We start from the raw sequence: 27,219 nt of genomic DNA, 5'->3' as shown, positions 1-27,219 counted from the left end.
TCCTCACAGGTCCTATCTGCCTGGACTATCACTCAGCAGGAACAGAAAGGTAAGAGTTGGAATTTGCTTAAAAAAAGGAAGCCTGCATTAGAAGGCTCTTAGGTAAAGGGTGAGTGGAAAGAAAGTTCGATCACCCACCGCTGGTCTATGGCACCAAGCTAAATAGTGATTAACCACAGGAGCAGAGAGCTTGTAAAGGCTGCAAAAAGGAGTTAAAATGAACCTTATTACAGGGCATCAGAGGCTCTGCAGTGGAAAAGAAAGAAGAGGAAGGAAGACTAATCTCAGTAAGCTAACCTTAGTTTCTTCCATAGTAAGTTCTAGAACTTTGCCCACCTTATAGATCACAACAGTAAAAGAGGCAACTTCCTCACAGGGAAGGCTAACTAGACAATCCAGATCCGCATTAGGGAGCTGTCCAGGCTACGAGATTTCTACAATGCAACGTAAAGTCCAACATTATATTAAGAGAATGAGAATGATTTGGCAGGCGGTAAAAGGGTGGACTAAGAGGATTTTCATCTGGAATACTTTTGTTTTAATGAATTACTTACTGAAGAAAACCTGGAGCTTAATTTTTGAGGGTGGAAATGGCATTTACAATGCCAAATATTAAAATTTTATGAGACAATCTTTAAAAAATTTAAGAGAGGCCCTCTGAATCCAGGAGGTGGCGGTACCCGAGGCCATGACCAATGCCACCCGTCGGCATGAGTAGCTATTTTAGGACCCTCTGGATCCAACCTGGTGCCTAGGGGGAATTCACAAGGAAAGGAAAATCTGCTTTATTTCTAGGACCAAGGTCTCCAGGCAATGGTGAACTATCATCCCTAGAAATATTGCTCAATTATCCTAAATTAAGTTTAATGGCGTATGTATCATATGCATTAAACAGTCCCATTGTATTCTTTCCAGAAAGCGGATTAAAAATACTTACGGCGTTTCCAGCATCACTTTGCACACACTAGCCATGGTGCTTAAACAATCAGTCGTATTTTCTATAGGTAAGTTTTTGTTCTGTGGAAAATAAAAGTACTGTTTTAGGAGAAAGCACTAAAGGAAATATCAAGAACTGTAACCGGGGCACAATGGCAAGTCAAAATTTGAGAATATCACTTCTATTTCTTATGGCAAATAAATGGTTAGGATTTGATTTACAACGGCAAGGACTCTTAAGGAGGTGCTGCAACCTGCTGGAGGTTGTAAGCAGATCATTTAGAAAATGAATGAGAGCTTGCTGACATCAGAATACCTGGGATGTACACCAGTGAATATCACAGACTACTGGTTTGTTTTTTTAAACTTCAGGTTGGTTTTGGCTATTTTCAGTTGAAACATTATTTTAAATCAAATTCATTAGTTATGGTAGCACACATTTATGAGAAGAAGGTCTTCACAGCTAATAATGAAACCTTCTGGAGCAATATCTCACAAATATACATCTTCTGCAATACAGATCTTTCCTTCACTCAAAACATGATCTTTTGAAATTGCAAACATTTAAATGACTATTAGTCTCCTATAACAAGGCTGTACAGTTGATGTTCCCGTCAGATTATTGGGATCTACAGAAAAGAAAAATGTACATACGTTATTTTAAAAGGGAATCGTTTACACAGTCGGTGGTGATCCTGAAAATATAGTATACGGCGCAAGATATTCACCTGCAATTATGACTTACTAAACTTTGTGCTGTAGGTTAAGGCCAAGGATCTCTATAGTTAAGTAACAAACTCCTATGGTCTTGTCTTTCAATAAGAACAAAGCTGGTATTCACAAAATTTCTCACGCCAATAACTGCCAATGAAAATCACAACTAGCATGTTCATTCTTATCAATTTTACTCTTCAAAAGATGAACAAGTTACTTACCCTTCAGTAATGATATTTTTCTGGAGGGTTAAAGCATTCCTTAAGTAAACCTTGAGCAAGGCAAGAAACAAACCTGATATTTTTAAGCTTTCCCTCGTCAATGGTATCCAACATCATGATAATCTGTGTTGTGCGAAGCAACTAGAAGTGACATACACAGTACATACAATGCTCCGGTGATGTCCCCACATAGACGCTCGGTGTCCAAGGTCATAGCCAAAATTATAAAACGAACAGAAAAAAAGGATTCCTCAAAGATCGAAGGTGGACAGATCATATGAAATCTGCAGGAGCTCACGTATCCATCAGAAAGTACATTAGCCAAGTTAACTAATTAATGTGTTCTTTTAATGGAAACTCATTCCGACAGATTCCTTAAGTGAATACTCCCGGAGAAGTATAGATGTGGCAAGGCCCAGCATACCTTACTCAAGAAGAAAGAATGCAAAATTGCTATACTGAATCTAGAAGACTAGTCAAACATGATATAGTGAAGTTTAGCAAAAGAATATACCATCAACCAAAATCCGGGATAGGCACTCCTCTTAAAACAGAAAAAGTAGCGACAGTGCTTCTTATGGGATGTGTTTAAGTTGTCACTACTGATACATTTGCAAATTCATAACACTAAGCCACCACTAAATAAATCCACATGTAAATAGATTGTTTCCAGACTACTCTACAGCTCTGCTAACAAGTGAAACTCACATACTGTTAACGACTCTCAAATCCTTGGTCCTGTAAATGTAATGATAGAGGCCTTACATGGATCAAAACTATGTAATCATTCTTCATCCTTAATAGGATATGAAAAGGAATGGAAAAAAGATGAAGAAAGCAATTGAGATGAATTAAATTCAGAAAGTATTTTGGGGAAAAAAGAAGGCTGAATGAACCCTTAAAGTATATTCTGAGAAAACAAAATAGCAAACTCAGTATAAGCTGATAAAGCCCGATCTGCACCAACATGTAAAAGCGGCCTTAAGGAATTTTAATTTACAAAAATGTAAAATGTTCAAATTGCTCCCTTGTGAGAAAAGTTAGCACAAGATGAAGACTCCCCTGAAAAGCAAGAAAAGGAGGAAACATTTACTTAAGAAGTCGTGCAAACAGCATTTTAAAAAGTGACTTTTGATCTAGAACAAACCAACAAGCCAAAATAGCTGTTAGGTACACTTTTTGCCAAGTGAAAGCCAATTCAGAGAAAAATATCAACATCACCTTCAGAAGGATCTAAAGAGTTCACTTTACACCAAGATACCAAAACTGGCCATGTAGTACAGGTAAACCTTCCTAGGGAAGGCTTGCTAGGTAGCAAGCAATATATTTACCAAGTCTGTATCCAAATTGAGGTTAATTTATGTTAACCTTTCAAGATGTCTGGAGGAAACAACTGATTGTACTACGATGGGAGATATCCCCAGCATGGATTAAATCAATGGGTATCCGGAGCAATCAGCAACATATAACATTGTATTTTGACTCTGTTCATTCAACCGTAATGGTAGAAAACATAATGTAGGTAGGAGGTCCACTGAGCCATGGTACTGTTCACTAGGGACCGGGATGAAATAATCTTTTAGCAAAACAGATGACACTTCTTACTGGACAGAGTTAAAAACAAAGCCACACTGGACACCCCCAACAAGCGAACACTGGAAAAGTATTTTGATTATGAAGTTCCCATTCATGATTTTCAAAAAGAAGGCCAACCAAGATATCAACTTATGATTCTCCTTAACTGTTATATCACACCCCAATAGCTCAATTTGTCTATCGCCAAGCTCCAAAGGACTAGAGCTCCTTGACAAAGAGATAGAAAGCCCACTTATTCTGGTTTGTTTAGATAATACAATGCACAAGTGTAGTCGTTAAAATTCTGCACTTGCTTGCGTTTGACATGCAGGAGCAAAATTCAGAGAGAATTGAAATCGACTCAAATACATTTATCTGCAACCTGGTTTCATTCGGCGACCACAGAGTACAAAAGGTCAAGTTGTCCACCCAGATATTGAAGTGTCCATGATCATAAATACTTGGGGCAGGGAAGAACGTTTTTAGATGGTTAGCGAGAGTATCCACCAGCAAAATAAGGGTTACTGATTTATACTTCTAAAGGTGAGTAATCTGTGTGTTTAGAACAGATGTACATGTTACTTACCTCCGGTAACGATGTATCTGGTAGAGACTATTCTAGCCGCAGATTCCTTAACGTAGAATTATCCCCAGGCGTGAAACTGGACCCGGAAAACGTTCTTGTCCCAGCATCTCCGCGCGCCGGGGGGCGGCACCACGCGACTCCGCCCCGCAGTCTTCCGCGGGCGTGACGTCAGCCAGGTCACATAAGCCCCACCCCGGCGAGCTGACGTCTGTTTGCTTCGGAAAACTTTTCCGCGCCACAACGTGGAGCCATCACAACAAAACTGAGGAGAGCATGGGAACAGTGTGCGAAAAAACAGAGACACAAAACAGAAGAAACAAGGGGTGAGGAACAGCACCAGTTGGCACCAAGGTACCAGAAAGCAAGAGCACCAAAGCCATAGCAGGGAAAGAACAGAGCACCACTGTGAGGAACAACTGTGCAAGCCAAGGCGACAGCACCAGTCGGCACTAAAGTACCAGAAGGCCAAAGCAGCGAAGCTATAGCAGGGAAAGAGCAGGAGGCCAAAGGACAGGTAAAGAATCCCCAACACAGAAGACCCCTACACTGGAGAGAAACCAGCTGGAGGGAAGCAAAGGCACGCAGCAACCAACCATCCCTGTATTAAAAGAAAGAAGGGGGGGGGATGGAACCAGAAAGCAGAACCGGACAGCTTGACCGGACAGAAGCGAAGAGGACACCCACAGAAGACAAGCCAACCAGGGGGAGGCGAGTGCAGAACCCAAGCAGAGGGTCCTCGCAGAACGGGGAGGAAGAGTGGGTCGTGAAGGAATCAGTGGCTAGAATAGTCTCTGCCAGATACATCATTACCGGAGGTAAGTAACTTGTACATCTGATAGAGACTACTAGCCGCAGATTCCTTAACGTAGAATAGATACCCTAGCCATACCCAGAAGGGAGAAGGGCCTGCGAGGGAGCCTCCCCAGAAGGAGAGACACAGTGCCCCAGTAGGGGACAGGTCACAGAAACAAGAATGGAAGGCCAGGAGACCCCACGCCCAATTAAGGGAGAACCGCCCAACACCCCGCAGGTGCAGACAGCGCCATTAGCACCTCACGGAACAAAAGAAGCACCTCAAGCCCCAGGGAAAAGAGGCAGAACCGGAGGAAGGGCCCTCCGTAAGAAACACACACAGTGATGGGAAACAGCCGAACACCCCTCGGCCGCAAACAGCGGGCAAGGCAGGAACGGTCCCATCGCCAACAGCGCAGGCGTAAGAAGAAAGCACAAAGCCCCAGCGGAACCAGAGGCAGGGGCACAAGGGAACACTTTAAGGGCCACGATGCTGGACCAGAACAAGCAGGCAGGCGCAGGCATGCGCAGCCAGCAGCAGGCAACACCACGAAGCAGCGCACCAGACCAAGCCAGGCGCAAGCCGAAGACAGAGGTCAGGGAGAGCCAGGACACACCCCAAGGGAGGGGCCGGTTCCGAAACACACTGACCCACGGAAGAAATGGGACTAGGCAGAAGAAAAGGAGAAGAGACGGAGGACGTAGTGAACCTGGAGAAGGACAGACCTGGACGCAACGCAAGCTGCGCGAAGACCATTGCAAAGAGACCGCACCCGCGATATACCGTAACGCCAAGGAGAGCAAGGAACCCGAAAAGGGTGACCACACTGCCCCAGCACATGATAGAGCTATGTAATAACTACAAGTACCCCACATAGGGTATGCTACATCCCAAGAACACACGGGTACACCTCTTTGGAAAACATTCTGCAGCAGAGGACAAACCGAAAAGCCTACGGGTAAAACCACAGACAGTGGGGGGGGGGCGGGTGCTGAACCAGCTGCCGAAGAACCCTGAAGGCACACCCACCTCCCAGAACACAGCAGAGGACCGACACCCAAGTAGTAGTAGGAGGAAGAGGAGTAGGAGGAGGAGGAGTAATAGTAGGAGGAGGAGTAATAGTAGGAGGAGGAGTAATAGTAGGAGGAGGAGGAGGAGGAGGAGGAGGAGTAGTAATAGTAGTAGTAGGAGGAGGAGGAGGAGTAATAGTAGGAGGAGGAGGAGTAATAGTAGGAGGAGGAGGAGTAATAGTAGTAGGAGGAGGAGTAATAGTAGGAGGAGGAGGAGGAGCAATAGGAGGAGGAGGAGGAGGAGTAATAATAGGAGGAGGAGGAGGAGGAGTAATAGGAGGAGGAGGAGGAGGAGGAGGAGGAGTAATAGGAGGAGGACAAGGAGGAGTAAAAGTAGGAGGAGGAGGAGTAATAGTAGGAGGAGGAGGAGGAGTAATAGTAGGAGGAGGAGGAGGAGTAATAGTAGGAGGAGGAGGAGGAGTAATAGGAGGAGGAATAGTAGGAGGAGGAGGAGGAGGAATAGTAGGAGGAGGAGGAGGAGGAGGAGGAGGAGTAATAGTAGGAGGAGGAGGAGGAGGAGGAGGAGTAATAGTAGGAGGAGGAGGAGGAGGAGGAGTAATAGTAGGAGGAGGAGGAGGAGGAGGAGGAGGAGTAATAGTAGGAGGAGGAGGAGGAGGAGGAGGAGGAGGAGGAGTAATAGTAGTAGTAGGAGGAGGAGGAGGAGGAGGAGGAGTAATAGTAGTAGTAGGAGGAGGAGGAGGAGTAATAGTAGTAGGAGGAGGAGGAGTAATAGGAGGAGGAGGAGGAGGAGGAGGAGGAGGAGGAGGAGTAGTAATAGTAGGAGTAGTAGGAGGAAGAGGAGGAGGAGGAGGAGGAGGAGGAGGAAGAGGAGGAGTAGTAGTAGTAGGAGGAGTAGTAGTAGTAGTAGGAAGAGGAGAAGTAGAAGGAGGAGTAGTAGTAGGAGGAGGAGGAGGAGGAGTAGTAGGAGGAGTAGGAGGAGGAGGAGGAGGAGTAGGAGGAGGAGGAGTAGGAGGAGGAGTAGGAGGAGGAGGAGTAGGAGGAGGAGGAGTAATAGTAGGAGTAGTAGGAGGAGTAGGAGGAGTAGTAGGAGGAGTAGGAGTAGGAAGCCATAGAAGCCCCTATCTTCCTTGTAGAGTGGGCTTTAGGGGGAACCAATAGCGTTCGTTTTGCTTTGTGGTAGCAAATCTGTATGCATTTTACAATCCACCTAGCTATCCCTGATTTGGAAATAGGGTTGCCTTTGTGTGGTGGGGAGAAGGAAACAAATATCGGTTTGGATTTCCTGAAAGGTTGTGTTCTCTGGATGTAGTAAAGTAAAGCCCTTTTGACATCCAGTGTGTGTAAGGCTCTTTCTGCAACTGTTTGGGGTTGCGAGAAAAAGACTGGTAATTCTACCGACTGGTTTAGATGGAATGGAGAAATGACTTTGGGTAGAAATTTGGGATTGGTGCGGAGTACAACCTTGTTGTGATGCATCTGAAGAAAAGGTTCCTGTATAGTGACTGCTTGTATTTCACTAACCCTTCTGAGGGAAGTGATGGCCACTAGAAAAGCTGTCTTCCAAGTGAGGAATTGCAGCTCGCACTTATGTAATGGTTCGAAAGGGGGTCCCATTAACCGTGTGAGGACTATATTCAAGTTCCAAACAGGTGAGGGTGGCACTCTGGGTGGAAAAACTCTTTTGAGGCCTTCCATAAAGGCTTTGATAGCAGGCACTTTGAAAAGTGAGAGGTGCTGCCTGTTTTGTAAATAGGCAGCAATTGCAGCAAGGTGTAACCGAATGGAGGTATATGCTAGGTTACACCTTTGTAAATGGAGTAAATAACATATAATGTGTTGTATGGATACATTTAAGGGATTGATTGTGTTGTTGTGGCAGTAAATAACAAATCTTTTCCACTTTGCTGCATAGCACGCCCTAGTAGTAGGGCGTCTAGCTTCCCTGATAATGTTCATGCAATCAGGGGGAAGGTTAATGTATCCAAATTCTAGGACCTCAGGAGCCAGATCGCAAGGTTGAGGTGAGCTGGGTCCGGGTGCCTGATCTCTCCATGGTTCTGGGTTAGGAGGCATGGTGAGAGGCGTAGCTTTTGGTGTGGTACTACTGAGAGTTCCAGCAGCGTGGTGTACCACGGTTGTCTGGCCCATGTTGGAGCTACTAGGATTAGAGTTAGGGAATGCTGCTGTAGCTTCCGGACCACTAATGGAATTAGTGGGAGAGGTGGAAAAACGTATGCAAATTTGTTTGACCAGTTCATCCATATCGCATTGCCTTTGGACAATGGGTGTGGATATCTGGCGGCGAAGCTTGGGCATTTTTTGTTTTCGTGGGTGGCGAATAGGTCTATGTGTGGATGCCCCCACTTCTGAAAGAACGGGTGAAGAACCTGTGGGTGAAGTTCCCACTCGTGGATCTGCTGTGTTTGTCTGCTCAGCAGATCTGCCACGGTGTTTTGTACTCCTGGGACGTGTTGGGCTAGGAGAAAAATCTTTTGTGGAATTGCCCATCTCCATATGCTCTGTGCTAACTGAGAGAGCTATGGAGAGTGTGTGCCCCCCTGTTTTTGAATGTAGTACATGGCAGTCATGTTGTCTGTGCGAATGAGGACTGCCTTGCCTGAAATCTGCGCCTGGAAGGATTTTAGGGCGAGGAAGATCGCCAGTAACTCCAGATGGTTTATGTGGAGTAACTTCTGTTGCGGCGTCCATGTGCCCTGTGCTGTGAGATGTAACAGATGAGCTCCCCAGCCGGAGAGCGATGCATCTGCCGTTAGGACTGTTTGTGAGACCGGGTCCAGGAACGGTCGACCTCTGGAAAGGTTTGTGGTGTTCCACCACTGCAGAGAGCGATGGGTGCGACCGTCTACCAACACCAGATCTGTCAGTTGCCCCTGGGCCTGGTTCCACTGGCGCGCCAAACACTCTTGGAGTAGGCGCATTTGGAGTCTTGCATGTGGCACTATAAAGATGCAAGAGGCCATCATCCCTAGGAGCTGCATAAACACTCTTGCTGGGAGAGAGTGTTGGGATAGGAATTTTTTACGCAGCGCCTGTATTTTTGCAATCCTGGCAGGATTGGGATAGGCTATGGCCTTTGAGGTGTCTATGGTGGCACCGAGATATTGTTTTGTGTGTGATGGTACCAGGTGGGATTTTTGATGGTTCACCGTGAAGCCTAGCTGGTGAAGTAGTTGGACTGTAGCAGCGGTATGGTGCACACACTGTTGGTAGGACGTGGCTTTTATGAGCCAATCGTCCAGATAGGGGAAGACGTGAATGTGCTGTCTTCTGAGATGTGCAGCCACTACTGCCAGGCACTTGGTGAACACCCTTGGTGCTGTTGTTACCCCGAACGGGAGCACCTTGAACTGGTAGTGTTGTCCATCTACCACAAACCTGATGTACTTTCTGTGAGATTGGTGTACTGGGATGTGAAAGTACGCGTCTTTCAAGTCCAGAGTGGTGAGAAAGTCGTTCTGGGAGAGAAGTGGAAGAACCTGTTGGAGGGTTACCATGTGAAATTGGTCCGAATGAATGTAAGTGTTTAGAGGTCTGAGATCTAAGATAGGTCTTAGGGTCTCGTCTGTCTTTGGAATTAGAAAGTACAGGGAGTAGACCCCTAAATTTCGTGGATTTATGGGGACCTGCTCTATTGCTCCTTTTTGGAGGAGGGAGATCACCTCTTGTGTCAGTAGCGCAGTATGTTCTTGCGACATAGGGCGGTGCCTGGGTAGAATGTTGGGGGGGTGTAGATGTTAATTCTAGGCAATACCCTGACTGAATAATTTGTGTCACCCATTTGTCTGAGGTGATTGACTCCCAGACGTGAAGGAAATGTCGTAGTCTGCCTCCGACCGGAGTGGAATGGTCTGGAGGAAGCGGGGGAAAGTCATTGGGCAGGAGGTGTGGCAGAGCGGGCGGTATTTGTTTTGCCTCTGCCCTTATTATTATTGCCTCTGTATCCGCCTCTTTGATAACCTTTTGTGAAGGTAGACTGAGGGGGGGATTTATAGGACGTGGATGCACTGTCCGATGAGTAGCCTCTGCCCGTGCCCCGAAAAGAAGAACGGCGAAAGGACCGCCTGGGAGTCTGTGTTTGTAGGGCTCCCATAGATTTCACCGTGTCTGTATCTTTTTTCATTTTTTCCAGGGCTTCATCTACTTTAGGACCAAATAGATGATCTTGGTCGAATGGGTGATTTAGTATAGAGGCTTGAACCTCTGGTTTAAACCCTGAAACCCTGAGCCAGGCATGGCGACGGAGGACGACACTGGTGTTTATGGCCCTGGAGGCTGTATCTGCCGCATCTAGGGCACATCGTATCGAGGTATTGGTTATTGTTTTTCCCTCTTGAATAAGTTCATTAGCCCTAGTCTTGTACTTTTCAGGCAGATGGTGCATGATGGTCTCTAGCTCATCATAGTGCGCCCTGTCGTATCGTGCCAACAGTGCTTGCGTATTGGCAATACGCCATATATTGGCCGCTTGTGACGCAGTGCGCTTCCCTGATGCGTCTAGGAGCTTGGACTCTTTGTCAGGTGGGGCGCTTCGCCTGACGCCTGAGAATTTGAGCGCTTCCTGGCTGTGGATACCACTAGGGAATCCAATGGTGCAGGGCCCTTAATGTAAGAAGGGTCTGTAGGGGCGGCTTTGTACTTCTTTTCTATCCGAGGGTTTAGGACCCTGGCCCTGACTGGGTCTTTAAAAACCTCAGGGGCATGTTTAATTACGCCCTTTAACATAGGTAGAATGGCAGTGGACCTATGTGTATCATTGAAGGTGTCTAGGAGGAAGTCCTCCTCCACTGGGTCGGTATGTAACTCCACCCCGTGGTAGTGTGCCGCCCTTTGTAACAAGTGGTGAAAACCCAAGGAATCTTCAGGAGGGGATGGCCTAGATGGATAAAGGTCATCCTGTGGGACATCTGGGAAGTCCCGATTGTTATAAACATCCCATGGGTCTGGGGATCCAGTAGGGGTGGGATCTTGTGGCACATCTGCTGGATCAAATTAAGGGTCCCCCAAATCGTCCGGGACAGGGGACAAGGTGGGGGAACGATGAGGTGGAGAGGGTGGAGGAGGTAAAGGAGGTGGGGAAGGCACCCTGAAAGGAGAGGTAGCAATGTCCTTTCTCTTTGGAGGTGGAGGTGGAGGTGGAGCCAGCTTGTCCAAGTGTCTCTTTTTCGAAGACAATGTCAAGTGTCCGGTCTTTGGATTCTTGGTGAGGGTTTTCTGCAAAGGATCCGGTGTGAACACCTCCTGTGACACTGGTTGATCGGTCGGCGCCGACTGTTTCGGGGCCGAAGGCTTCTTAGGTTTCTCGAAGCCGTGCTTCCTGGGAACCTCCGATTTTTTGGCCGGTGCCGAAAGGGGTCTCGGCACGGGAGTGTCGGTGCCGAGGGTCTTGTGATGTTTGGTCGGCACCGGAGCAGGTTTCGGCAACGAAGACTTTGGTGCCGAGGTCGGTGTGGAGGTGGAGGCCGATTTTTTCTTCGGTGCCGAAGGGTGTTTTTCGGCACCGGTGGCCGGCTGGCTCGAGCCCGAGCTGCCGGAAGGCTTAGAAGGCTTCTTTACCGGTCCCGAAGGTGGGGTGTGAGAAGCAGAGTCCTTGGTCTTGCCTAGGCCCGGAGGCGAAGGCGTGACCAAAGCCTTTTTCGAAATTGGCGTGGGCGGGGGAGGGAGAATTGTACTCACGACCCGCTGCGCCGGGGTGATGTCCTCCACATCTGAGTCGTCGGCCTCGGAAGCGCCGACGAGGTCGTCGTCCTCCTGTTCGATGTCCTGCCGTCCCGGAGCTTCGACGTTGTCCCCCAAGATGTCGACTGGAGCGGAGGTCGAGCAGTGCGCCATGTTGCGTCTAGCCCGTCAATCTCGAATGGTCTTTTTTGAGCGAAAAGACTTGCAGGCGGGACAGTCTCGGGCCTCGTGTTCTGGGGAGAGGCAGAGGTTGCACACCTCATGGAGATCGGTGTGGGGAAACTTGGACCCACATCAAGGGCACTTCTTGAAGGGAGTTCTTTCCATCAGCCGAGACCGGAGCCGGAATAGGCCCGAAGGCCGCCGTCGACCACCGGAATCGAAGAAGTGCCGAAGAGAAGATGAATAAGATGATTTATGTCGTTGAAGAAGCTCGATGAGCGAGGATTTGTGCATCGATCGGTGAACTGGGAAGTTCGGGACCGGAGCGCGAAGTTTTACATCCGAGCCCGATGGCGGAAAAAAACTATCTGAGGATGGAGCCGAAGCCCATGCGCAATACTAACCAGAGGAGGAGTCACCGACCTCGTGACTCCCAAAGACTTTCCAAGAGGAAAAATAAACTGCAAACATCCGGGCCCAACACCAGATGGCGATCTATGCACAGTGTATAATCTGCAGGTCATATGCCTCGAACAAAGGGCTTAGTGGTAGAAGAAAGAGTTAACAATCAGAACTTCATAGTGTCTCTTTGTTTCCCCCACAGGTCTCCCTCCCCGCAGACCCTACCCTTTCCTTCCCCCGCTCAATTGCCCCAAAAGTCTGTGTAGATAAACACATTCCAGACTTGGGTCAATTCACAGATGGGCTCCCTTTGAGCATCTGCACAGCCCTGAGGATACGGAATTGGAGAGCCTGACAGTAGCATACAGATTTTTTTCAGTATTTACATGGCGTGTATTATTTTATGATGGCGGGCTGTTGGTTCACTGAGATTTCTCAAGAACTATTTGTGGATTGGTCTCACCCCCTGAATTTGGAAAGCTAGTGCCGACGCATGGTGGACAAAATGGAGAGCTGACAGCCACGATATCATGTAGTTCTTAGGCACCATGTACGCCTGGGCCTCGGGACACACCTCCTAGAGTAGTTACGAGGTTTTAGGCATTAGCACGGTTGTTATTGTGGCTTGTACGTCTCTTGGCGTACACCATTACATGATGGCGGCCAGACACACTTTGCGTGCCTTACGTGACCCCGGCATTTGGGCGTCACCGTTCACAGCTGTCCTGACTTCCAGAATTAACACGGGTTATTTAAACTGGAAGGGAACTGCTCTGTCAGTTCGTCCTGACGCTACTTGACAGGAGACGTTCTGGCCGCAACTGCCGATTTATCGAGGTAAGAGAAGCAGATACAATATTGTTGTTAGCCACTGATATTTGTTAAGATTTAAGCTCCGCTTATTGGGATGGGCCTTGGTTTAGTTTGCGGCCCCACACAGCTCGCTGTACATACCAAGCGTGGGGGTTTTGGTCACTTTTAAATCTGGGTATTCTTGTTCAATTAGAGCAACACCTTGGTTGCTTACTTGGCCGGCGGACTCGTTTTTGTATTTTTGTGTTCAATCTTACCAATGCTGCTCGTTATATGGGGGCTTACGACCCACCACCACCTTGATGGGGGAATAGGCAAGCTCAGTATTACAGTGATGTCTTTGACAGTCTTAGTATGTAGCTGGGATCCGCGATACAGGTGTTTACTTTGGACGTGGTCTTTTGCTTCAAGCAGGTCGTTAAACTTAATCCTCTAATTGACCCATTATATCTCTCCTCTGATTCAGGTTGTAACTGGCACTTTGCCTTTAATATCGGGTCCACCTTATCTTGGTTGTACCGAGGTCTCAGCTCTACATAATTTAACTCTACATTTGTTTTGCTCAACCTATGTGAAAGGTACCCCGCTTGCTCGATCGAGTATCTAAGCTTTGATACTATCAATGCCCTCTCAAAGACTATCTTGTTATATTTTCGGGTGGTCACTAAATTACATCTTTCTCTATTTTAGATAGTGTAAATGGACGGGATTAACAATATCCCCTGCTGCTCTGATATGTTATGGACACATTGACGTCAACCTTCATGAGTTATTTAGTTATGGTGGATATAGTGTATATACTATTACAAAGCATCATGGTCAAGTTTCTCTGTTTTGTTAATTATGTAGTGCTCAAGAATGCTTCACTAGCGTACGATTTTTTCGGGGTCTTATTACTTTCATCCCTTCCGTGTGAAGCATTTACAACTCCTTTTTTTTTCTTTTCTCTCTCTCTCTATCTTCTCTTCCTCTCCTCAAATGATAGGCATGTTCTAAATACAGGACTTATTAGATATCTTGTGGCAACTCGTTTGTACTGAAAGTCTTTTATTAGATTTTTATTTTTTCTTCCCTTTTTCTTTTGTTTTTCATTTTTCATTTCATTTCTTGTTTTATTGATGTTCTATTCCTAGGCATACATTTGTTTGCATAGTTCTGGTTATGTCTATAGTAGTATTGTCACGAACGTTATTTTTTGTATTTTGGTAACATGCGAACTGTCAAAGCATGTACATTTATGTATATAGCAGTTCTGTCCTAAATGTTATTTATGGTGTTAGTAATATTGTATGTATGTCATATGTCTCATGTTCCTGTTATTGTCCTTTTATTATATTGATGTGTATATATTTTTTAAATCAACAGCCCTAAAGAAGTCCTTGTTTATGGACGAAACGCGTCGACTGTTTAGTTCATCCTGATCGCTTTTAATCCTCTGTGAATAAAAGAAGAACTTTAATGAATACACCTTTGAACACAAACTGATTTTTCCTGGTTTGATTTTTGGTGGTGCACCTTTGCTTTTGTTTGAAATTGTGACATTCCTGTTTTTGGATTGCACCGTGACAGTGGGTGCGTTAAGTGTGCATACAGATCTCTTGGTATTTCCAGTATAAATACATTACATAGGGATAGCGGGTCAGGTGCTGTGTTTCATAGGGTTCCACTGTCTAGGTTTTTTTTTCCCCCAGGATATTCATCAGTGTTAAACCATTGGAATTGTAAACCCGTTCGCATTATCTAACACTAGAACGCCAGAGGCTCAGGGCTTTAGCAATGTAAATGCTACTATACAAGTTAAATTCTTTCATATGCAAATATGTATCCTCACTTTTGTTTGGCGTCACATTAGAATACCCATCTTTGAGTAAGTTAAGGGAACGACAAGCACAAGCCCGTATTGAGAAAACAGTCTTCATGCTGAAGTGTATGGAATAGGTACTTCTGCAGCAGTACTTTCGTGGTTGCACAGACAAAGCAACTATTTTACTAATGTTAATAAAAAGTAACCTTCTTAGTGTGAGTACGTGTACTTACTTCCGATACAAACTTTGTTGTCGCATCACTCAACGTTTTCAGCATTGGTGTTGCTTCTGCATAAAATAAGGACATTCTATTTGCCATTTCATTATTCACTTCATTTTCTCCCTCTGCCTGTAAATGAACATTGAATTAATATGAAAAATTAGCAAGTAAGGCATTTGCCAAGTGTGGTTTCTAAATTACCACTCTGGCTAGCAATCCAGTAAACAATTTGGAACAAGAAAAACAGAACAGCAGCACACAACCTAAATTCAGCCCAACATGCACCTAGTATAGTAGACACACAACATTGGCACGATCTATATAGGGGGAAGAGTCAGTAAATTAGCGGAAATTGATGGTGCTGGGCAAACTCTGTATTTGGGAACTGCTGACAACTGTTTCTGATGTTAATATAAAATGGGCAATATCCAAGAAGGTAGGTGTCACTAAACATTGTATACATACCTTACAAAAGAAAAAGAAATCTCTTAAAAGTATTCTCTGTACAAAGCATGCTGAAACCAACCTGATCTACAAAGTGCATAAACTAAAAAATATTTCAACAATTTAGCTTACTGGAACATTGTTAATCCGCATACGGCTTAACGTCCTTCTGTAATAGCTGAAGTCATTCTGTATGGCCGGATTTGTCATCTAAAACAAAATTAGATTAAATAATTTAGGGTTCGACGTTTTAAAGCTTTTGCCCTTGTTATATTAGAGGAAGTGCAATAAGTTTATTTTGTTCAAGACATTATACAATTTAGAACTTGCAAAGGTTAACTGGAAACAAGAAAACTGTTTTGTGGGATTTGAGGAACTGGTCATATATTGTTGAATAGTTCATATTTTATTTATTTTTTGTTCAAGTATGCTACTAAATCTTACACAAATGCATTACTTTATTTAGTTTGCTTCTAGAGCAATAAATGACACCTTAGTATTGCTTAATGGGACAGCGATTTGTTACTAATAATGCACAACAGGTTGGTAAATATGCTGGTAAATATGTTCACATGGAAAATAAATATTAAATGCTGACTCATGAAACACACCTCAAATACATGTATATATAAATAAAATTTAAACAACTGAACTTTATAGGCCCAATCTATTTGGACACACATTTTGAACTTGTGTGCACAAAACAAAGAATGCATGGTTAAAGTTGCATTCTAGATTCACAATTTCAGGAATTGGAAAGTTGTACCCTCTTAAATGGAATGCAACATTAGCAAATTGTGTCACTACAATGTTATCTGTTGCATTTGTAAATCCAGGGTTAAAGGATTTATAAACATTCCTGGAGGAGGTGGAGTGGGCTTAACCTTCAATATGTAGGTAAAGCAAACTAATAATTTTTAAGGTATTCAACTAATGACCCCAACCTGTAAGAACAAGTTACTTACCTTCGGTAACTATGTATCTGTAAGAAACATTAGTTACGTTAGATTCTGCACCTTAGAATATCCCCAGGCATCAGACTGGATCCGGAAGATTTTTCGTCGGCAATACCCCTTGCGCGTCGCTAGGCGTAGTCTGCGGCTCCGCGTCCGTCGTCGGCGTCGTGCGCCGGAATGACGTCGGAGTACTTAGACGCCGCCCTCGCGCGCTGACGTCAGTTCTTGTACATAGCCTTCCGCGCCAGGAACGCAGAGCCATGCAAGAGACCGACACTGGTGCCAAAAAATTCTAGGGCCCTGAAAGGGATAGCCTTAACCCTAGATGTCAGTTCGCAGAACGGGGAGGATGGGTGGGTCGGTGAGGAATCTAACTAACTAATGTTTCTTACAGATACATCGTTATCGAAGGTAAGTAACTTGTTCATCTGAAAGAAACACGTTAGATTCCTCACCTTAGAATAGATACCCAAGCAATACCAACCCCGGTGGTGGGTCTGCGAACCAAGATCACACCAGAAAGTCCTGGAGGACAGAACGGCCAAAGAAGCCATCCCTCCGGACTTGGCTGTCTAGGCAATAGTGCCTGGCAAACGTGTGCAGCGAAGCCCACGTCGCCGCCTGACAGATGTCCTGCAAAGGGACTCCTCGTCCCAAATCAGTAGTAGCCGCTGTGGCCCGAGTAGAATGGGCGCGCAGCCCAACAGGCGGTTCCTTTTTTGCCAAGGAATAACAGATTTTTATATACAAAACGACTCACCGGGAGATGGTCCGTTTGTGTACAGCTTTTCCCTTCTTTGCACCCACGTAGCCAACGAAAAGCTGGTCGACCACCCGGAACGGTTTAGTGCGGTTCAAATAAAAGGAGAGCACACGTTTTGGGTCCAGACGGTGGAGCCGCTCTTCCTCTTTGGAAGGGTGCGGAGGCGGAAAGAAGGTGGGCAAGGTGACAGATTGCCCAAGATGAAAGGGGGTCACCACCTTCGGTAGAAAGGAAGGACGAGGCCGAAGGACAACCTTGTCCGGATGAACAGATAGAAAAGGAGGCTTGGACGATAGAGCCTGGAGCTCACTCACCCGTCTAGCCGAGGTGATGGCTACCAGGAAAGCAGCCTTAAGAGTTAGAAGACGAAGAGGACAATTGTGAAGAGGCTCAAAGGGAGCGCACATCAGGAATGTCAAGACAAGGTTCAAGTCCCACTGAGGCATTACGAAAGGGACAGGAGGGAACGTGTGAGTAATGCCTTTAAGAAAGCGTGACACAACAGGGGACTTGAAAAGAGAGGGCTGATCTGGAAGCCGTAAGAAGGCAGAGAGAGCAGCAAGATAACCTTTCAAGGTGCCCAGGGCAGAGCCCTGCCGGGCCAAAGAAAGAAGAAAGAGGAGAACCTCAGAAAGAGGGGCGGAGAGGGGATCCACAGCCTTTGCTGTGCACCATGCCACAAATTTGTTTCACCGGCAGGCGTATACAGTCTTTGTGGAGGGACGCCTGGCTGCCAGAATGATATCACAGACTTCAGGAGGCAAGTTAAATGGCATCAACTGCCGCCGCTCAATCTCCACGCATGGAGGTGGAGGCTGGACAGGTTCGGGTGGAGGACCGTCCCCTGCTGCTGCGACAGAAGATCCTCCCGAAGGGGCAGACGTATCGGAGGATCGGTCAACATACTGAGTAGCTCGGGATACCAGTACCTTCGTGCCCAATCCGGAGCCACCAAGATGACTTGGGCCCGGTCGCGTTTGATCTTCTTCAGCACTCTGGGCAGAAGTGGTATAGGCGGAAAGGCGTACAACAGACCGCAACTCCACTCGCGACGAAAAGCGTCGCCGAGCGAGTGCCGCCTTGGAAATTCCAACGCGCAGAACTGCTGACATTGCGCGTTCTCGTCGGTGGCGAATAGATCTAACCAAGGCTCTCCCCACTGCTGAAAGAGACCTTGCGCCACCTCGGAGTTCAGACGCCATTCGTGATCCATCATGCACCGGCGGCTGAGTTCGTCTGCTCTGGCGTTCAGAGAGCCCGCCAGATGTTGAACCACCAGGGTGACGCCCTGGTGTTCCAGCCATGTCCAGAGGCGCAGAGCCTCCTGACAAAGGGTCCACGACCCCACCCCGCCCTGTTTGTTGCAATACCACATGGCGGTGGTGTTGTCCGTGAACACCTGCACGACTCTTTCCCTCTGTCCGGGGAAGTAAGGCTTTCAGTGCAAGTCGGATCGCTCGCAGCTCCAACAAGTTGATGTGGAGGCGAGACTCCGCCGGAGACCAGAGGCCTCTGATCTCCGCCTCTCCCATATGGCCACCCCATCCCAGGAGGGACGCATCCGTCACAACGACATGCTCCGGAAGGGGTAGGGAGAGGCTCTTGCCCGTGACCCAATCGTGGTCCATGAGCCACCACTGCAACTGCTGTGCAGTGCCCTCCGAGATCAAGACATGGTCGGACAGGTTGCCGTGATGCTGAGCCCACTGAAACTTCAGGTCCCACTGCAGAGCCCGCATGCGCCGCCTGGCGTGATGCACTAGTAGGATGCAGGAGGCCAGCAGCCCCAGAAGCCGCAACACTAGCCTGACCGAAACCCAGGATAGAGGCCGAAAGATGGGAATCAGGGCCTGTATATCCCGGACCCGCTGCTCCGGTGGATGGACCCGGAACTGCGCCGAATCGAGAACCGCTCCGATGAAGAGGAGCTTCTGAGAGGGGCACAGGTGTGACTTCGGCACGTTGATGGAAAACCCCAGCAAATGCAGGAGATCCGCCGTAGTCTGGAGGTGGGAGACGACTGCCTGGGGCGAGCCCGCCTTCAACAACCAGTCGTCGAGATAGGGGGAAGACTGGAACCCCTGATCTGCGCAGATGAGCTGCGACCACCGCCATCACTTTCGTGAACACCCGAGGGGTACTGGTAAGGCCGAAGGGGAGCACGGTGAACTGAAAGTGCTCCTGACCCACCGTGAACCGCAGGTAATGCCGGGGGGCCGGCAGGACGGGGATGTGTAAATATGCGTCCTGCAAGTCCAACGCTACCATCCAGTCTCCAGGGTCTAGGGCAGCTAGAACCTGAGCCAAAGTCAACATTTTGAACCGTTCCTTCCGGAGGAAGGCATTGACGTTCCGGAGGTCCAAGATAGGGCGTAGGCCCCCTTTGTCCTTCTTGGGAACCAGAAAGTAGTGGGAATAACAACCACGACCTACTTCTGGGCTCGGAACGCGCTTGACGGCCCCCTTGGCCAAGAGGGCCGTAACTTCCTCGTGGAGAAGATTCAAATGATCCCCCGAGATACGGTGGTGCTGCGGTGGCATGGCTGGAGGGGTCGTCTCGAAGGGGAGGGAGTAGCCCCTTCGGACGATTTGCAGCACCCACCTGTCCGATGTGATGGAACGGCAGTGGAGCAGGTGATGGCGAACTCTGCCGCCCACTGGCGTGGAATGGGCCTGAAAGCTCGGACTAGGAAGGCTTTGAGGCGGATGCTGCCGGGGTGGATGTGGACTGACCGCGTCGTCCTCCGGTACCGCCTCGGCGGAAACCACGTCCACGACCACGTGCAGGCTGGTTCTGCGGCCGGTGGCTAGGCGGACGCAAGGAGGTGCCCCTTCCTTGGCCACGAAAGGAGCGAAAAGCGGAAGTTTGTGGCCGCGGGGCCGAGAGGCCCAAGGACGTGGGCGTAGCCCGGGAGTCCTTGAAGCGAGCCAGCGCACTGTCCGCTTTGTCACCAAAAAGGCGAGCGCCATCAAAAGGCATGTCCATGAGGGTGCTCTGGACATCCCCTGACAAGGACGTGGACCGCAGCCAGGTGTGACGTCGAAGCGCCACCGTGGTAGAAATCGCCCTACCCAGCGAGTCCGTAGTGCCGAGTACACATCGGATTGCATGGCGCGCTGCATCTCTCCCATCGGCCAGGGCCGAGGAAAGCCGCGCCCAGGCCTCCTCCGGGCACAGTGGCAGCACGTCCTCCACCGCATCCCACAGAGAGTGGGAATAACGGTCCAAGAGACAGGCGGTGTTCAAAGACCGCAGGCCCAAACTGAGCGAAGAGAACAGCTTCTTACCAAACTGTTCCAGTCTCTTGGAATCCCAGTCCGGAGGAGCGGACGGGAAGGAGGATTGGGAGGTAGAGGCCTGGATAACTAGACTCTCGGGGGTGGGGTGTTGGGACAGAAAACTGGGGTCGCCCGGAGCAGGGCGGTGGCGCCTGGCAACGTTCCTATCCACAGGAGGGACTGTGGAGGGCTTGGACCAGGTGCCCTGCAGAACGTCAGTGAGGGCCACATTGAATGGCAGCAGAGGCTCAGTGGAGCATGCGGCAGACTGAAGCACCTCAGTGAGGATGTTAGTCCTCACAGCCACGGCAGGCAGCTCAAGCCCAAGGGCTTCGGCCGCCTTGCGCAGCACCACAGAAAAAGCTGCACCCTCCTCCGAAGCCACAGTCGGAGGAGAGGTGAATCCAGTGTACGGAGAGGTATCCAACCCACTGGCCTCCCCCAGTTCATCTGCCCATTCCTGTGCAAGTTGGCTCTGAAGGGCCATAGGGTCATCAGACCCCTCCCAGTCGCCCCCGTCATCCGATTCCTGGTAAACAGGAGGAATGATCGGAGCCGGTCGATAGACAATATGCGTCTCTAGCGGCATCGGATGCGGCGTCAGGCGGCGCCGCATCGGCGTCGGGACCGGACAGGGGCTGAACCGGGGATCAACGTCGACCGGAGCCAGCGTCGGGGGTGGTATCGGTGTCGGCGCCAGCGGAGGAGGCGTAACGAGGTCGACGGGCATCGACGGGGGCCCAGGCTCGGGCCCCTCGGGGACCTGCGGCGTCGGGGCCGGAGCCTCCAACGGCACCGGAGCCACCGGCATGCGAGGTCGCCCAGTCGAGTCCGCGGGGCCCGAAGGCGCGCCAGCGGGCGTCGACGGCGGGGCCAGGCTCCTCATGGCCGAGAGGAAGGCACTGACCTCCGCCGGCGTTGCGTCAGTCCCAGGGACCGTCGGGTATGGGGACTTGCGCGGCGCCTGCGGCTCCTGCAGAGCCGCGGGGGTGGAACCACCCGGACCCTCGGCCAAGTCGCACGACCGGCGAGGGGAGTCCGAAGAGCGGTGTCGCTTCTTGGACTTCTTGGAGTGCCTCGACTTACCCGAAGACTTCGAGCCAGACGAGTGACGATGTCGAGTGCGGCTCCGCGACCAATCCTTGGACCTCCTCCTGGACCAGGATCGAGAGCGACGCGGAGCCGAGTGGCGAAGCTCGAGAAGCTTGCGGGACCGTTCCCGCCTAGCTTTCGAGGTCAGGGCCATACAATCGGAACACGACACCGCGTCGTGGTCGAGGCCCAAGTAGTACAGGCACCGGCGGTGATGATCGGTCACCGACATCAGTCGGTGACAGTCGTCGCAGGCCTTGAAACCAGGCATCCTACCGGCACCAGAGACGAGAATTGACCAAAAAGAGTAACAAAAAAAAGTTAGTCAAAAATTGACTAAAGGGGTAGCTCTCCCGGATCTGCGCTTACTGGCGCGGAAAAAAGAAGAACTGACGTCAGCGCGCGAGGGCGGCGTCTAAGTACTCCGACGACGTCATTCCGGCGCACGACGCAGACGACGGACGCGGAGCCGCAGACGACGCCTAGCGACGCGCAAGGGGTATTGCTGACGAAAAATCTTCCGGATCCGGTCTGACGCCTGGGGATATTCTAAGGTGAGGAATCTAACTAACGTGTTTCTTTCAGATACAATTTACAAGCGGTTTACAAGAAGGGAAAGGAGAAAGTGTTTGGTACGTGGTAATGCACTCAAATACAAGATTGTCAACATGTTATGGGAAGCTTGGTCCACCTAATATAAATATCCACAGAATGATCCTTTATTAAAAAGGAATCAGTATGGACATTGAAGGTCATTTGGAGCCACCCTTTAATAGCTGCTTCTAACAAGGACATGAGTGACAAGTGACAACAGATGTCACAGAGTGTCGCACTGACTTTTTTTCACCAAAATACATAGCACCGTTTTCAGCATGATGCCCTCTCAGGCCAATGCCCAAGTTCTCCTATAATCGATTCCAATCACAAACCACCCCCAGGGGCAGGTGCCCCTTCCTTCCCCTGTTTGAACAACTCTGATGTGGAGGCATCTGGAGCTACCACCCTGCATTACGGACTCACATAAATGGGCACAACTGCTTGCTTAAGGAGAAGCAATGTGATGAGATGTCATGTAGGTTTATGGAATTTGTGATTAATGAGAAAGTGTTAATTGTGGTCTAGGTCAGAAAATATGACCTGGGGTTCGAGATATTGTGTTTTTGTGTGGAGGGGTTAGCTGTGGTAAACTGGATGATACTTTGTACAGTATGCCAGACAGATTGCACAAGGTAGCCTTCAATAATTGCAGAAGGTGCTTCAGTTGACCAACTGGCCAATGTTATAACAGATAGGCTGGGGTTACGGCTAGTGGTTACTGTCCTTAGAGCATCATGGGGATGGAGAAGTGAATTATGATCTTTCTCTGGTCGTCAAGTAGAAGTTAAAAGACAGTACTCAACGTAGAATTACAAACTTTACTGGGTTGACTGGGCTGATTACACCAGGATGAGTGGAGGATCACATTATCCTTTGATCCTTAAGGCTTCAAGTCAGCTGTCTTGATTATCAATGTTTTTCCTCACCTTCCTGGTAAATACCTGGGATAGACAAGAGTACTCTCAGATATGAATTATTGAACTGTATGTATATGTTAGAGAAGGACAGTGGAGCTGAGAGTGGAGGTTTGATTAGCCAGTCTTCATATTTCTCATGTTCTAGTTGTTTCACTTTTCTTTTTCCTTTAAAATAGCAAACGTATTTGTAAACACTTGTCAACAAATAAACAGTTTTTGTAGATGCACAGGTGAAGATCAGTAAGAAAAGTAAAGTGAAGAGAAAATAAAAGGAAGAGAAAGGCAGCCAAAACGTTTTTCAACTTTCTACTTTCTCTTATGTTTACTTTCCATGTCCAGCAGGTCCTATTTATGTGTCCCTCAACACTCTGGACAACCTCTAGTCCTCTTTCAATTACAATGACTGCACAAACATATTCTAACATGTTCACAAGGCCATACATCCTCTACTGTGTCTAGACTGGTCTCGGAATCAGCCAAGAGGCATTAAAATTAAAGTGTGAGGCAGCAAGTCTGCTACTATTGTCCACATTGGCTAAGGTGAGGCTCTTTTGAAGCCTGGACACAGTTGTATGAAAGAGGAGGCAACCTTAGATTTGAACTATGTCAAAGGAGTTGACCTGAATGGATTTAGTAACAAGTACTGGCAAAGCCATATTGGCAAACCTATAACGGTTTTTGCAAAACTATGCAGTAGACATTGAACATGTAACAGTAAGAAGTAAATATACTGCCATTTGAAGCTGGAATGCATATGGTTTCGAAACAAGAAAATAAAATGACCCACTGTCCAAATATATTAAAAAAATAATGAATGCAGAAAGAAAATTAGAGATTGTCCTACCAATCCTTAAACCAAGGTGGACTACTTTCTAGGCAGATGTGCACATGTCAAAGAACAAAATGCATTTAATCACACTGAAGAAAGCCAATGACGGAAGAGGGAGGACTCACTGTCTAATGATGTGGGCTGTGGTGGGCTAAAACTAAATGTGATTGACACTTAAACAGACCAATGGTTGAAGAGATCTGACTAAAAGCCCTCCTAGTTATATATACAGGCATTTGTTTTTAATTACGATTCTTTCGGAAAACAAAAGGCGGGAAAGAATGCTAAAGCAGTATATAGGCCAGACTTAAAACTGATTATTTTGCCAGTGCATTTTCAGATTGTTTAAAGGGTGTGCATAGGTTTAGGGCCAACAATGAAGAGAAATGGGTCAAACCTAACATTTGAGAAATAATTTTCATTAATTGTTTCAGTCTCTTGCCCATTCTTTGTAGATCTCCACCTCCATGTCTTTAGGGGACATGACTGATTATATTGGGTTGCTCAAATCCCAGTCGACGATATGCCTCACAATGTGTACTACCCTTTAAGAACTCAAGGAGCAAACCAGTCCAAAAACACAAGACCCAGAGTATGGATGTTTACGTTTCATATTCTGGCTGAAGGTAAGCTAACAGATGGAGAATGAAAGGTGTCCCAAGGTGGCTGGGATTCTCACTCGACAGCTCCTCTGATTCTACCATGTCTACCAAAATACTGTCAAAAGCGGAGCGTGTACCATCCATCCAAACAGGATAAATAACAAAAAGTAGGACTAGCAGAATGAGAGAGAAGTGCGAGTGGAGCTCATGCAATACTGCAAGGACAGAAAAACTGCAAATTAACTGAGAATTATTATCAAGAGGTTTAAGCTGCTGACTATGTCCAGGTGCCTCATGGTCAGTACAATTGAAAAGACAATTGTTCCATAGTCTCTAACAGACAGCACACTAATACCTTCAGAAATGTTCTGTATCAGTATGCAACATAGTCTAAAACAGAACACCAACTACTTGTTAAAGGAAAGATTCCAAAGCATAAGAACACAGAAGATAGCCAATGATGAAAAAGGGCGTGTTATATATTGGACGCAAAACAAATCCATAGTTTCTTACACCGTTATTGAGTAGACTGATCAGTGAATGCACAAATAAATCCTGAGGGTACAATCAGGAAAATAAATACGGGGCCTCAGATTAAATTACTTAATACACTACTGATTTCTGATAAATGGTTGTAATATTGCTTCTGGGTTGGCAGAATTATTTTTAATTAAAAGTCAATGGCCTTGGCTAGAATAGCCATTGTTTTCAAAGGAAGGCCTACACATGAGAGGAAATTTAGACATCCGATACGAACGGGTCATATCATGTGCTTGCAAAAAGTATTTGATACAGCTAATTTTTGTGATTCATATTACAGTATATGCACTCTACTCAATGTTGCCCATTTTTATTTTAAATTGTGAACACTTTAAAGCTTTATGCAATACAGCAAACATGTTCTTGCATAGATATAATTTGTAGTTGAGAGCTTAGCTGTTTAATCTTAATTATTGTGATACTGAGAAAGTCCATAAACAATCACTTAAGATTTACTAGCCATTTCTATCCAAAGATTCATAGGAAAGTGTGTAGAAAAGTAATCTGTGTTAGCATAACTACGTCATTTCAGAACAAAGAAACAAATTAGTAAAGGAATAGTATAAATCACAGAACACGGCATTTATCCATGAAACTGAAGAAACCTAAAAACATTAATTATGTGCTAGATAAAATAAGAAAAGTTTGTTGATGTTTTAAAGAGAAAACCACATTTCTGCTGTTGATATGTAAAATCTCACATTGGAAATCTGTCAACAATTATCGACAAGTCATTCAAACAAAAATGTGATTGAGTCGATTACACGGAAACACAGTTTACCTTCAACTCGTCAAATCGGAGTGTAAAATGGAGGATTTCTGCAAACTGTTTTGCAAGAGCCTGCTCTCGCTCTAGATGCTGCGTAGGAGAATACGGTGTGCTTGTCAAAGCTCCAAGTAAACCACGCAATGCTGCTTCTAAACAAAGGATATATATTAAAAAATCATGATTAACCATATTCCTAACTTGTTTAAATATATTTATGTGGTGCTTTAATTTTAATATCCCTTTGATAGCGGCAGTACATGAAATCTCATTGAACTTACACCAAACCAGAAGAACCTAATTGTACTCAAGTAATTCTTCAATATCAAACACTGGAAAAAACCTCATGTCACAACTTTATGTTATCACAACAATGACTAACAATTTATTTTTAAACAGCACTTTACACTCTAGGTTTTCTTGTTCCTGAGCACATGAACTACTACTACCCAAAGAAGAAGGTACTCCAAATATCAATCATGGAAGAATTGAAGCCACAGTTGTCTTTGCCAAGATTTTAATTCTTGCCCTGCTGTTCATCCTAGAGGTCACAAAATATTTAGCCTGGACACTATCTTACTAACATCCTACCTATTAGGTATGTATTACTCTAGCAGAGAGTTTTGCATACATTTTTATCTGCAATATCAACAAATGGTACATATACCATGTTTTTTATCCCAAATGGACGAAATACCTATTCTAACTTGCCAGATTCAAATATGTGACTCTTTGAATAATCTTAACAGTACACAGAACAATATCTTCAACTATCTCCCAGTCATAGTTTTTACACTCTTTTAGATTATTTATTTGTATTTACTGCCTCCAACAGCAATGCCAGATTTTGCCTCTAGTTCTTCTAAATCACATATACTTTCTTGATTAGATGAAGGTCCTCCCAAACTAACAAATTATCTGCGGTGAATCCCTTTAAATAGGGTAGATTACACTAAACACAAAGTAGTTGGGATTGCTAACGGGTAATCTACCACTGAGCATCAGGGGAAGAGGAGGGTAAAGAGAAAACAGACCAAATGTGCCCGACTGTACATAGGTACGCAAAGATGATAGTATTACAGTTTGCAGATGTTTCTACTGGTATTAAGGAAAAACGTGTTTTATGGAGAAAAAAAACCACTTGCTTTAGTCTTGACAAACACAAATAAAAATGATGGCAAATGTGAAAAACTGAAGTGAAATTGTACAGTGGCATAACTGGCTTTGCAGTCAGGGAGCATGCTGGGCTCAGTGTATGGAAGATGCCTTCAATCCCAATGAGTACAAAACATCTCTTTAAATTTACTGCCATCCACATTAACAGTTGGACTGCAAAAGTTACCATTTACAAAAGCAGGCCAAGCCAGGAGTCTGCTTATCAATGTTGGAATCTAAGGGGACTAAAATGCTGGACTGTAAAGCTTGACCCAAAAAATCCATCTTGACCTTTTCGCGTTAACCAAGGTGTGCGTTTGCTGG

The 27,219-nt window shown here is 46.7% G+C and overlaps 1 protein-coding gene across 20 annotated transcripts in view; it reads right to left on the bottom strand.

Annotated features, from left to right (window-relative positions):
* The window catches only part of CYRIB (CYFIP related Rac1 interactor B), a 338,947-nt gene that overhangs the window by 112,982 nt on the left and 198,746 nt on the right, over positions 1–27,219 (bottom strand). For all 20 annotated transcript variants that reach the window (XM_085604926.1, XM_085604927.1, XM_085604936.1 and 17 more), the window contains 4 exons: positions 25,756–25,892; positions 15,532–15,609; positions 14,968–15,084; positions 938–1,017 (listed from right to left, as the gene is read on the bottom strand). In XM_085604926.1, coding sequence (XP_085461052.1) covers positions 938–1,017; positions 14,968–15,084; positions 15,532–15,609; positions 25,756–25,892 — 412 coding nt within the window. The remainder of the gene's footprint in view (positions 1–937; positions 1,018–14,967; positions 15,085–15,531; positions 15,610–25,755; positions 25,893–27,219) is intronic.

Source organism: Triturus cristatus, chromosome 5_1 (genome assembly GCF_964204655.1).
Source record: "Triturus cristatus chromosome 5_1, aTriCri1.1, whole genome shotgun sequence".
NCBI classification, from domain to species: Eukaryota; Metazoa; Chordata; class Amphibia; order Caudata; family Salamandridae; genus Triturus; species Triturus cristatus.
This window is presented reverse-complemented; position numbering and strand designations above follow the sequence as displayed.